Genomic DNA, 13,630 nt, shown 5'->3' on the forward strand with positions numbered 1-13,630 from the left:
AAGTAAAGATTGTGTGTCTCTGCTGCTATGTGCTAATAGTAATGGTACAGAAACACTGAGGCCCCTGGTAATAGAGCAACTGAAGAAGCTGAAATGTTGTGGAATCTCTTCCTATGATATTTCCTACGATGAAAAAGTCATGGATGATCACTCAATATTTGAAGATTAGCTGCAGTGAATTGACCAAAAATTCCATTATACTCAAAATGGTTTTATTTTTGTTCAAAGAAACCATTTTTACCACCAAACATGACAAAAACACAAGATATGACAAACACAAACTATTACAATCAAAGTATTACAAAAAAAATTTAAAACATCACTACCAGTAAAAATAGTTTGGAAAATGTTCGATAATTTCAATGATGGGAAGATATTCAAAATTGCACTACTCGACTGATTGGAGCTAGATTAATAACATTGGAATAATTTCAAACTTTTAAAAAATTTTGAAATACGAGGTGTGGCAATAAAGTTACAAGATTGGTGCAATAAAAAAGAACACAAAGTGAAGGAGCTCAAAATGGTTTCATTTTTGTTCAAAGTAATCACCACCTGACAGAATGTGCTTATTACACCATTCTAAAAGTTTCCAAAAAGAGTCAGCAAGGCATCCAAAGAAACGATGTTCAGTTCATTGATTATGTTTTCCTTTATGTCTTCAACATCCTGAAATCTCTTTCCTTTGAAGCAATTTTAATCTTGGGAAAGCAGGTCTGCTGGTGTTAGACAGGAAGAATAGGGTGGATAGTTGATCTGTACAATGCCATTTTTCATCAGAAATGTCTTCACAACAATTGCAGAATGGGGGGGGAGCATTATCGTGCAACAAGAATCAACTACCTTTCTCTCGAAATTGTGGCCTCAACCGGGATAAGCACTTCTATAGTCTTTTGAACACTTGTACATAGAACAGCATTAACTCTTTCCCCTTCAGATACGAATTCCTTGTGAATCAAACCTGTTTGTTGAAAAACATAATTGGCATCATCCTGATCCAAGACTTCTGTAAATGAAACTTTTTGCACCTTGGTGATGATTTTTAAGAACACTGCATGCTCTGATGTTTCGTTTCTGAGTCATATTGAAACACCCAACACTCATCTTCAGTGACAATACAGTTGAGGAAATTAGGATTGTCTTGAAAAGTCTGAATGAAATCTTCACATGATGACACACTTCTTTGCTTCTGCTCATCTGTTGTTATTTGGTTTTTTTTTTAGGAGCATTAGCAACTAAGGCCATATTGCTCTGGGATATGCGGTGGTCATTCCCTGAATGACCTTTCCGCATCCTCCGTATTTGGTGGTGACGGGCTCGAACCCCGGTCTAATCAAGAAGCGTGTGCTACGCACTGCTGCTCCTTCCCACCTGGCTACGGAGGCACCCTGCTCATCTGTGAGGATGTGCAGCACAAGTTTTGCACAAACTTTCCTTTTCCCTAAATCATCATGCAGAATTTGACGAATTGTCTCCTTATTCATATCCAAATATCAGCATTCATTCTGAGGGTCAAATGACGATCTCTCGGCACAGATTCTGAACTTTTTTAACTTTGTCCTCATTTCATGAGGTTGACAAATGGTCACTTCTTCAGTTATTGCAAGCATCCTCACAAACATCTTTGACCATTCAAACACATGATTTCTACCATTATACCATTCAAACACATGATTTAACAGTTCATCACGATAATGTGTGTTTAACATTTCATAAATTTCTGTTGGAGATTTTCCCAGTTTAACACAAAGTATGATATTTGTTCGTTATTCAATTGCAAAATTATGATAAAGAACTTTAGCATTAGCAGAGGCATATGATGCAAGAAAGCAAGCTTATGCAGCATCAGCCAAAAAAACAAAAAAAAATCTTACTCCCATTTCACCCCTCCGTTCATTCGAAATACCTGTCCAGCTGAGCCTTAAATTTATTTACGCTATAAACTTCCACAACAAGGGATGGAAGTCTGTTACACCAACCAACTACCCGCTGGCTAAAGGCAAATTTCCGCACATCTATCCTACATCTGTCTTTCCTCAATTTGAATTTATGCCCTCTCAGGTGATTATTCTGAGCAAGAGGAAGAATCCCATCGGCATTGAGCATGCTCAAATCATTCAAAGCTTTATACACCTCTATCAGATCACCTCGCTGGTGCCTAATCTCCAGACACTGTAATTTGCAAACTTAAGCCTTTCTTTGCAAGAACAACCCTTTGTTCCATTCACTAATCTTGTTGCCCTTCTCTGTACTCATTCCAGCAGCTCTCCATCCTTCTTGAAATGAGACCTCCAGACCTGTATACAGTACTCAAGGTGTGGCCTAACCACTGCCTTATACAAGGGAATAATCACCTCATTTCTTTTCTGGAGGGGTGAATAATCACCCTAATAGAAAATTCCTGTATATCATTGACAAGACACCATGAGCTACTCTTCCAGCCCGTCTGCACTGCTCAGAAAACTTCATATCTACCTGCACAATTACCCGCAAGTCCTTTTCGTTCTCTACCACTGTCACTGTAGCACCACAGAGTTGATATGTTGCTCTGGGATTACTGTTTCCCATATGTAGTACTTTACATTTGTCAATGTTAAACTTCAGTTGCAACCTCTCAGCCCATCTGCTCAACCTTTCCAGATCCTGTTGCAGCAGCATACTGTCAGTAGTGTCCTTAACAACCCTGCCAATCTTTTGTATCGTCTGTAAATTTGGACATTAAGGATATACCTTCATCAATATCATTTATAAATACAGAAAACAACAATGGACCCAACATTGAACCCTCAGGGACTCCACTAATAACATTAGTCCACGATGAGGTCCACTGATTACCACTCTCTGTCTTCTCCCCCTCAACCATCCCTTTATCCATAGAAGCAATTTGCCTCCAATGCCACACTGCTCCAATTTGTGCAGCAGTCTTCCATGTGCAATAGTATCAAAAGCCTTTCTAAGATCCAAATATATAATATCAAAGTTATTCCCTGCATCCAGTTCTTTTGTGACTGCATCATAGTATCCAATCAAATTGGTCAAGCAAGACTTTCCCTTAACAAAACCATGTTGTGTCCGAGCTATAACTGAAGTCTAGTCTAGATGATCCTGGAGTGCTTCTTTAACCAGTGCCTCCATTTATTTTCCTGGAACAGAAGTTAAACTCACAGGTCTATAATTACTTGTGTCAGCCTTTGATCCTCCTTTGTGAATTGGGGTAAAATTTGCACATCTCCAGTCTATGAGTACCTCCCCCCGAGTCCAAAGAAGCTCTCCTAATTATGGCTTAGGGTATGCTTACTTCCTTTGCTGCCTCCTTTAATATAACTGGATAGATCCTATCCACCTCGGGTGCCTTTTTTATGTTTATCCTCAATTTCTCCTCCACTTTCCTCTGAGTTATTACAAAATCATCTATCTCACTGCCCCAGAGTTTACTTCACCTCTGGCATTGCCCTTCCTGAATAACTCCTCATGTGTGAATGTAGATGCAAAATACTCGTTTAGTTTGTTAGCCACCTGAGCAGGATCATCAACAGTTGAACCATCAATATCCAGTGGACCAATCTGATTCATCCCTTTCCTTCTAGAGTTTACATAGGTAAACCTTATATCTATCATAGGCTTCCATGTCACCCATTAATTTATATGTATCCCATGCATTTTTCTTCTCTGCCATATGTCTCATTAGTTCATCTGACATCCATCATCATGACATCAACACTATTGACATCTGACTTCATCTGACCTCAACACTAATTCAACTGGTTGTTACTTGCAACCTGTCAGTCTACAGGACAATCTCTGTATCACCATCTGTTGGAGGAAGTTTCAAATACAACATACCACTTCCATTTATTTTCAACTCATCAGTTGTGACCGCAACAGCACCAGCCTCAGAACTTTATTGCCACACCTCATATACAGTAAGTGGCAGTTATAGTGATCACTGGTTATTAGAATCAGCCACTTTAGAGAACCAAATTCCAAAGAACTGATTCAAATCAATAAAATATACCACACTTTTATCGTTTATTAGAATCACATCTTCGGTTATAAGAATCAATTTTGAACGCCTCTGTGATATTTTCCTAAAGCACATTTCTGAAGATCACATTTCTAGAGGTCACAACCATAAAACAATAAAAACAATTTTCAGTTTACGGTTTATTTTTGTTTGTACAATCTGTTATAAACAGGTAGTTACTACAGCTTTAACAGAAGAAGAAATTGCCCAGTCTGTTACCGATAATTTTGCCAAGGTGGAGAGAAATGAAGATGAACCCGAACGAATTCCAATTACAAAATAGCAAACTCACGAAGCTATAGCCATCCTGAGCAGAGCATTGGAAGAAACTAGTGCAAGTGATTGTGAATATGAACTATTATACAAAATTGAAAAATCTATAAATAGATTTTGTAGTGATTATTTAAAAGCAATCTAAAATAAGTGACTATTTAAAATTACAATCAGATTAAAAAGTGTTATGTTTAATTAATATGTATATTAATTAAGCATAATTAATATACATATTATGCAATATGTATATTAATTAATTTACGCATGTAAGTATAAATTTATTTTTATTTTGCTAACCTGTGGATAATATTCTTCCAATTATTCTAACCTGTGGATAATAATCTTCTGATCTTCATGCATCATTTAATTTGTAATAAACTTTTGGTAATAAAGTGCAAATTTGTGCATTATATCTTTTTTTTTATAGTCTCTGGATAATATTTGCTGATTTTCACTTATTAGAATCAAAATTCAATTTGTAAATGTGATCACTAAGTGGCACTTACTGCATAAAGAAGAGATAAAAGTGGAAAGAAGAAGTTCTACTTTCAGAACTTGAAGTAAGAATTTAAAATGTGGGTGGGTAAATTTTGAATCCATGTTTGATTACTGTGTGGAAGTATATCATGACACAATAGCAGCTGAAGCTAAAATTACTCAAATAATAAAAAAGGGGAGAGATACTGTTTGTTAAGTGGTTTTAAGATCATAATGAAAAGTTACTCTCAGCTGAAGGATATGGTGCATTATAATTGCAAGGATTAGAAATATTGGTTGCAACCATGTAACATGTAAAACTGTTAAATTATACAACATTATCACAAGAAAATGTCAAAACCCTATCTTTTTTTATTTTACATCTGACATCCATCTCCAGTCTATGAGTATTTGTGATTTTGAAAGCTTTTGTTCTTCAAAAGAAAGAAATAATATGATTAAAATAATTGATTCTATAAATAAAAAGTAGTTATACAAACATTTGTACTCATGCCCTCTATGTTTACACAATATATAATATAAATTTCATATTTTGAATTTGAAAATATTAAAATTAATCTTTTAAGTAATTTAATGTGACTTTAAAAATGAATGAAATTACCAGCTCAATGTACTTTATCATGGAATTAAAGATACTATTCTTGATTTTGTTAATGTTATAGATACTGTACTTGATAAATTAATTTTCTGCTGAAGATATAAACCTGATGTAAATTCAACTAAAAGAGAAACCAGTAATTAAGTCACAAAAGAGGTTAGAAAATTGAAGGCAGATTACAAGAAATCTTTGGCAAAGGATGTAAAAAAAAAACAACAGCAAATATTTCTTTACTTATGTAAGCACTAGAAGGAAGAGGAGGAATTGTTCCACTTGATATCGATGTTTTGACTGTTGATGATCCTGCTCAGGTTGCTGACAAACTGAATGAGTATTTTGCATCCACATTCATACATGAGGAAATCTTTAGGGAAGGGGATGCCAGAAGTTTATCAAACTCTAACAGAGAGCTAAATGATTTTGTAATAACTGAGAGGAAAGTGGAAGAGAAATTGTTGAAGTTAAAAATAAGAAAGGCACCTGGGGTGTATAGGATCTATCCAATTATACAGAGGGTTGATTCAGCCTTTTGATAACAATTTTGACATATGGAAGCAATGTAAATTTTTTTTTTCATGCAGGCGCAGTCCCAAACCTTATGATCAGTTGTAGAAGTTGTTTTAATGTCGATATGCCTTGGAAATTGGACCCTTGGTTGGAAGGTTACATCACCCAGGGTCCTGAGCTGGATATCATTATTCTTCTCTTTTTTGGTGATTCCCTCCTACTTCTCTCCCTCTCCTTCTCTCTCTCTCTCTCTCTGAGGGTAATAAAATTTTTTTGGCTAGTGCAGCATAAGCCTCTCATACTAAATCTCTCTCCCTTGCTCAGGGCAGTCAAATTTTTTTTTGTTTGGCTGGTGCAGCATAAGCCTCGGGCTTCCTTTCGCCATAAGGCTAGTAATAATAACTGTGCTTTACGAAGAAGGGTACAGTTATGCGAAAATTATTGATAGGTGCAAGTCAAAAAATTTTAGTGTGTCGAAGTTTGGTATCCATAAGGTTTTGAATGGCAAAGGAAAATTCCATGAAGCTGCTGCAAGTGGGCGGAAAACACCAAAGAAACTGCAACCTTCTCCAAGTCAAACGTAGCATGAAAAGTGCAGTCGCTCATTGTCGGTGAAAATCTAAAAACCCAAAGAGCTACTATAGCGTCACATGTAGGAATCTCCCAGTCAACCGTTTGTCACATAATCAACGAAAATTTGCAACTGGAGAAGAAGCACAAGGCCCGCATACACCACCTAGGAGCAAGGCACATTGCAGAGTGGCGGGTCAATGCTAAAAAACTCTAGAAAAATATCTAGCAGCTGAAAGGTGGAAATTCTTAGCAACATTGGACGAAGCGTGGGTATACCTCTCCGACTGCAACAAAATTAGGGCAATTCATTACGGTCCACAGGGTAACAAGGCCTTTCCAACATGGGCGTGTCAGTGCAAGGAAAGTTTTGGCCGAAGTTTTATGGTTTTAGCCGGTTTTTGTTATAACATCAAATTTGAGTTGCGTAGAGTCGCTAAAAATATGAAAGTCAACTCGGTGTATTACCACACTGAAGTTCTACAGCCATTGTTTGAACGTGAAATACCCACATTATATGGTTCTGATGCTGAAAAGGTCTGGGTGCACCAGGATAAGGCATCCAGCCACATGTCACATTCCACCTGTGCATTTTTGCAGAGAATGGAAGTAGCAACAGGTATTCATTCGATCCCGTTTGAAGATATACCTGTTAAATCACCCGATGCCGCACCCATGGACTTTTATACATTCAGACTTTTGAAAAGAGCTCTCAAACCGCCACCCCAGAACTGTTGAAGATTTGTGAAAAACTTGTCAGCAGGAATGGAACAAGATCAACTTGGCAGTTTTGCAGCATGCTTTACTTCAATGGAAATTGCGATGCCATGCGATAGTCCATGAGCAGGGAAAACAAATAGAACACAACCGGTGTTGGCTGCACGGAATTTTGTAGTTTTAAAGGATTGTCAAAATCGTTATCAAAAGGCTGAATCAACCCTCCATATTAAGGGAAGCAGCAAAGCCCTTAGTCATAATTATGAGAGCATCCTTGGATTCAGGGGAGGTCCCATGGACTGGATATGTGTGAATGTATCCCCAATTCACAAAGCGGGGGATAAAAGGGTGACATGAGTAATCACAAATCTGTTAGTTTAACTTCTGTTCCAGAGAAAATAATGGAGTCACTAGAAAAAGAAGTAATGCAAGATTATCTAGACAAAGGCTGCAATTATACTTCAGACACAGAATGGGTTTCTTTTGTTAAGGGAAATCCTGTCTGACCAATTTGATTAGATACTACATGGTCACAAAGGAACAGGATGAAAAAAATAAATCTGATATCATATACTTGGATTTCAAGAAAGCTTTTGCTACTGTTGCACATAAAAGACCACTGTACAAATTGGAGCAGTGTGGCATTAAGGGCAAGTTGTTGCTATGGATAAAGGTATGTTTAAGTAGGGGAAGACAGAGAGTGGTAACCAATGGACACTGCTCTTTGTGGACTAATGTTATTAGTGGAGTCTCCCAGCGCTCGGTGTTGGGCCCACTGTTATTTTCTTTATTTATCAATGATATTGATGAAGGCATATCAGGCTTAACGTCCAAGTTTGCAGATGATACAAAGGTTGGCAGGATAGTTAATGATCGTATGCTACTGCAACCGGATCTAGAAAACTTAGTCAGAGGGGCTGAGAAATGGCAATTGAAGTTTAACATTGACAAATGAAAAGTACTGCATATGGGCAGCAGTAACCCCAGAGTAATGTTCAAACTCCATTATACTACACTCAGGTTAGTGGAAAATGAAAAGGAACTGGCGATTCAGTTGGATATGAAGTTCTCTGAGCAATGCAGACAAGCTGCCAGGGTAGCTCATTTGGTTTTGTGAATGATATACAGGAAATTTGCTACAGGGATAAAGATTATCCCCTTGTATAAGGCAATGGTCAGGTCACACCTTGAGCATTGCATACAGGTCTGGAGGCCTTATTTTAGGAAGGATGCAGAGCTACTGGAATGAATACAGAGAAGGCAAGAAGGGAGCAAAGGGGTGCTCTTTCCAAGAAAGGCTCCAGTTCTGCAAATTACAGCATCTGGAGACTAGGCACCTGCGAGGTGAACTGTTTTAGGTGTTTAAGGCTTTGAATGGATTGAGCAAGCTCAATGCTGGTGGAATTCTTCCTCTTGCTAAAAACACACACAAATGAGGGGACACAAATTTAAACTGAGGAGGACAGTTGCAGAATAGATGTGCTGAAGCTTGCCTTTATAGCCAGCTGGCGGTTGATTGCTGGAACAAACTTCCCAAATGTATATCTATATCTTGAATATTTTTAGGTTTCGTTTTAAATTCTACTGCATATTTTTTCTTAAAAGTGTTTCAATCATTCACACATAAATATATAATTTGTTAACACAACATTCAAAAATCAAAACATCAATAATAAAAACAAACCTGATTTCTTCTTTGTAGTGGTTGAGCCTTTCTTGCCTTTCATAATCAAAACTGGAGTCTTTTGAATTAAGTAACTGCTTTAAACTTGAAACTGCTGATCTGAGAGACTGCAACTAAACAATAGTTAAATTTTATGGTATATTGTACACTTAACAACCATTAATTCTCCAAGCAGTGGAATTAGCAGCAACAGGGAGAAAAACAGAAGTTATTTTTTTCTGGTATGATTACAATGATTAAAAAAATAATTTTTTTTTTTTTGTTTATGAAAAAGAACACATAATGATCACCTCATAATCCTTAAACACAACAAGAAGTAATATTTTTATTTTCAGTAAAACCAAAGTGTTGCCTATTGCCACTTTCTCCATTTAACTATGTCAAATATATGAGGTAAATGTGCTTCTGTAGAAACTACACATGGTTTAGTTCTATGATCTACAGCTAATTAAGATACATCAAGAAATGACTGCCTTTCTTAAAAAAAAATAAAATAATTTATAAAACAAATTAGTTTCTTATACTAATATATTTAGCAAATACTTCTCTGCATATAAATACTATGAATTAATTAGGTTAAAAAAGTTATCAAACCACTTGTTTAATAAATTTTCACTGAAACGGTGACATGGAGTAAAAGTAATTACCACAATACAAAACCAAAAAGTTTTATAATCTTAAACATTCACCTTTTATGTTTAAAATTTCCAATTTGTGGACCAACAAAAAAAAAATAATAAATACTTTCTTAGGTTTTTGCTTCACCTATTCTCAGAAATTAAAAAACTTTTCCTGTTTATAAGGTTTTATAAGAGGCTCTGTTTATCTGGCCATTCTTGAATTATACAGTGCTTTTATTTTGTTTGGTAATATTTTATAATCTGGAGCCTAACCAATTTGATATACAGGTCAACCATCAATAATCCGGCAGCATTGGAACCTGTGGGGTGCCGGATTAGTGATTTTGCTGGATCACCGGTGGTTATTTTAGCACATACAATTTACCCAACAGCTAACCACCTCCTCCTACCTTTAATTAAAATGTTGACTGCCAAGCATTAGCATTAGTAGAGGCATTTGATGCAAGAAAGCAAGCTTATGCAGCATCAGCCAAAAAAAAAAAAAAAAAAAAAAAAAGAAACCACTTCCACTTCACCCCTCTGTTCGTTCAAAATACCTGTCCAGCTGAGCCTTAAACTTATTTAGGCTATCAACTTCCACGACAAGGGATGGAAGTCTGTTCCACCAACCAAGCACCCGCTGGCTAAAGGCAAATTTCCGCACGTCTATCCTACATCTGTCTTTCCTCAATTTGAATTTATGCCCTCTCAGGTGATTATTCTGAGCGAGAGGAAGAATCCTATCAGCATTGAGCATGCTCAAACCATTCAAGGCTTTATACACCTCTATCAGATCACCTCGCTGGTGCCTAGTCTCCAGACACTGTAATTTGCAAAACTTAAGCCTTTCTTCGTAAGAGCACCCCTTTGTTCCATTCACTAATCTTGTTGCCCTTCTCTGTACTCGTTCCAGCAGCTCTACATCCTTCTTGAAATGAGGCCTCCAGACCTGTATACAGTACTCTAGGTGTGGCCTGACCATTGCCTTATACAAGGGAATAATCACCTCCTTATCCCTGCTAGAAAAATTCCTATATATCATTGACAATACACCATGAGCTACTCTTGCAGCCCATCTGCACTGCTCAGAGAACTTCATATCTGCCTGCACAACCACCCCCAGGTCCTTTTCATTCTCTACCACTGTCAGTGTAGTACCACAGAGTTGATACGTTGCTCTGGGGTTGCTGTTTCCCATGTTTAGTACTTTACATTTGTCAATGTTAAACTTCATTTGCCACCTCTCAGCCCATCTGCTCAACCTTTCCAGATCCTGTTGCAGCAGCATAGTGTCAGTAGTGTCCTTGACAACCCTGCCTACCTTTGTATTGTCTGCAAACTTCAACATTAAGCTTGAGCCAGTTTAAGAAAAAATTCTCCAGGGGCCGAAAAATATTTAGCAAATAATTTGATTAGTAATTATAAAATAAATATTGTAATGTCAATGTTGTCCTTTTTTGCTTAAAATATATAAAAGAGACACTTTTTTTTTATGTCGCATATATGTTGTCGACATGGCCCAGTAGGGTTCTTTATTTCTTGAGAAGCTGTGTTGGCCACATAAGTGTGATGCTATTACGGCATACATATGAAGGTAGTTTGTGATTAGTTTATTGCACGCTTGGCGAGCACTGCAATAAAACTAATTGCGATAAAATAAACTCCCAAACTTCACAATAAGTTTGTCAGTATTGTTAGAGATTTTGGGAAAACAAGTTCGTTAGTGCGCCGTATTATCCATCATATTGAGTTGTGTTTTTCCGCAAGTTTGTACAAGTGTGTTGTAAAAAAAAAAAAAAAAAAATCTAAAAAGGAATGGCTAAAAGAAAATTAGTAAAATGAGAGGAACTGAGAAAAATTGCTGGAATTTACAATTAAGCAGAGTTAAACTTCTCACAGGACACACTGCTGTCGAGTTTTTTCAGAAGTGTAACTTTATCTGTTATGAACAATGTACGGTGTTTGCACTTTACACCACGAGAGGCACTTCCTTTATGCATTGGAACAATGGCTGGGGCTAAATGTGAGCAGGTTATAATAATAATAAATGCAGAAAAACAAGTCGGAATGGCTTGCCAGTGTTTATGAGTTCGCGCCAACAGCTGATGCTGCAACCAATGCCACCAAAACAGCAGCAGCAGGTCAGTGCGCCGACCCGGCAAATTTGAAATTATGTTCGCGGAACTTATGTCCGAATTAGCGATGGAACTGGATTACTGGTGGCTAGATTAGTGATGGTCGACCTGTATTTGATAAATTAAGGTCATTAACAAGATTGTTTAATACTTATTGTGAAATGAAATCGAATTAAATGATCTAAAATGGGTGGCTATTCTGTGGTAGGCAAGTTAGCTTGCTCATTAAAAATTAGACAATTTTTATGATAATTTTGAGGTTTTTTGAATAACAAAAGTTGTGATCTGTAATAAAGGAATAATCTTAAGCACCTGATTTTTTTATTCATCCAAATATTTAGCAAGACAAAGATAAAAGTAAAGGTAAGCCCTTCCCAATGTCAATATTGCAGTAGTATTTTTATAAAAAGAACTGGAGAATAAGTATAATTTGTGAATAATTTCTGTTGTGAAGTTTCAGGAATGTTTAATTAATACTGAAATGTTTTATAAATTTTATACAATACAGGTAATACTTCCTATAAAATCTGGTATAGTGTGAAATCGTGTTAAACGGGACTAACACAACCAGTACAAAAAAAGATTACATTCCAAAAGCTAACAAAAATGCACCTTTTGTATAACTATCGGAAACTTAATTTTTATTAAAAATAGTAATAACTGACCAAACATCTTTACAAACTGTGATATACAGGGTGATTCACTACCAGTGCGACAAACTTGCAGGAGGCGTAGGGGGCACAAAGACGAATCGGAATCACATAGCATTGCAGGGTTCGAAATGCCTTCGTCATGTGGCAGAGGACGTTGAATGGAGGTCGCGTGAACAGTGATCCCGCTGCAAACCGGTTCTGTTGAAGAAACCAAGTAGCAAAAGCCTTTCGGAGTGGATAATCCGCAGGCTCCAATGATTGGACACGCTGCAGATAGTATGAACTCATTTGGTTTGTTGACAGTATCCTCCATACAGTGGATTGGGAAATACCCAATCGTTGGCCTATCGCTCGAGTACTCGTACTCGGATTGCCTTCTGCAAGACGTAGGACATTCTCCTCATTGTCTGGCATCCTCGTCGTTCGCTCTCGATTCATGGTACCTCTCGTGAAACAACCAGTCTCACGTAACCTTCTGTTCACACATGCGAAAATCGTATGATAAGGAGCACGCCCGTGTGGGAAATGTTCCTGGTACAAGCGCAGAGTGCCGCGCCCGTTACAGTCCGCAGCTCCATGCGCGAGGTGCACGTCGGCCAGTTCAACGTTTGAATACTAGTCCATCCTACTGCCTCAGGAACTGGTTTGCAAATGCTGACTTCCAGCAGGATCGCTGTTCACGCGACCTCCCGTTCAACGTCCCCTACCGCATGACGAAGGCATTTCAGACCCTGCAATGCTATGTGATTCCAATTCACCTTTGTGCCCCCTACACCTCCTGAAAGTTTGTCACACTGGTAGTGAATCACCCTGATATATATATATCAGATAATGTACGTTCATTTAACTTTCTTCCTTTTCATCACTATCTCAGCACAATCAAATGAGAACGTTTTCTCAGTTGCAGAATATCTTCACCCACCTTTCTTTCTTCTGCAGCATCTAGATTTCGTGTATCCTCTGCTCTCTTTAAAAAATCAGTAATCTTGTTTTTTTTGCTTTTGCTTGATAGTTGAGCCGCCTCCATAGCCAGGTGGGAAGGAGCAGCAGTGCGTAGCACACTCTTCTTGATTAGACCGGGGTTCAAGCCCGTCACCACCAAATACGGAGGATGTGGAAAGGTCAGGGAATGACCACCGCATATTCCCAGAGCAATATGGCCTTAGTTGCTAATGCTCCTAAAAACCAAACAACAACAACAACAGCTTGATAGTTCTTTGTAAATTCCATGGTATGGAACTAAGCATTTTTGAAGCTCCCTTTTAAACTTTGTGCTCCTTTCAATTGAAGGATCTGCATTCAAAAATTAAGATTCTACTTGCTCAACTAAGTTTATACCTTCCCTTATGTT

At 37.6% G+C, this 13,630-nt stretch overlaps 1 protein-coding gene across 1 annotated transcript in view; it reads right to left on the reverse strand.

The window, feature by feature from the left end:
- Cc2d2a (Coiled-coil and C2 domain containing 2A) overlaps window positions 1-13,630 on the reverse strand; it is a 422,612-nt gene that overhangs the window by 244,276 nt on the left and 164,706 nt on the right. The window contains exon 13 of the mRNA XM_090380928.1: window positions 8,872-8,984. Within this exon, the coding sequence (XP_090237054.1) occupies window positions 8,872-8,984 (113 nt within the window). The remainder of the gene's footprint in view (window positions 1-8,871; window positions 8,985-13,630) is intronic.

The sequence above is a fragment of the Mastigoproctus giganteus genome, chromosome 9, assembly GCF_048544385.1.
Source record: "Mastigoproctus giganteus isolate SK-2022 chromosome 9, ASM4854438v1, whole genome shotgun sequence".
NCBI classification, from domain to species: domain Eukaryota; kingdom Metazoa; phylum Arthropoda; class Arachnida; order Uropygi; family Thelyphonidae; genus Mastigoproctus; species Mastigoproctus giganteus.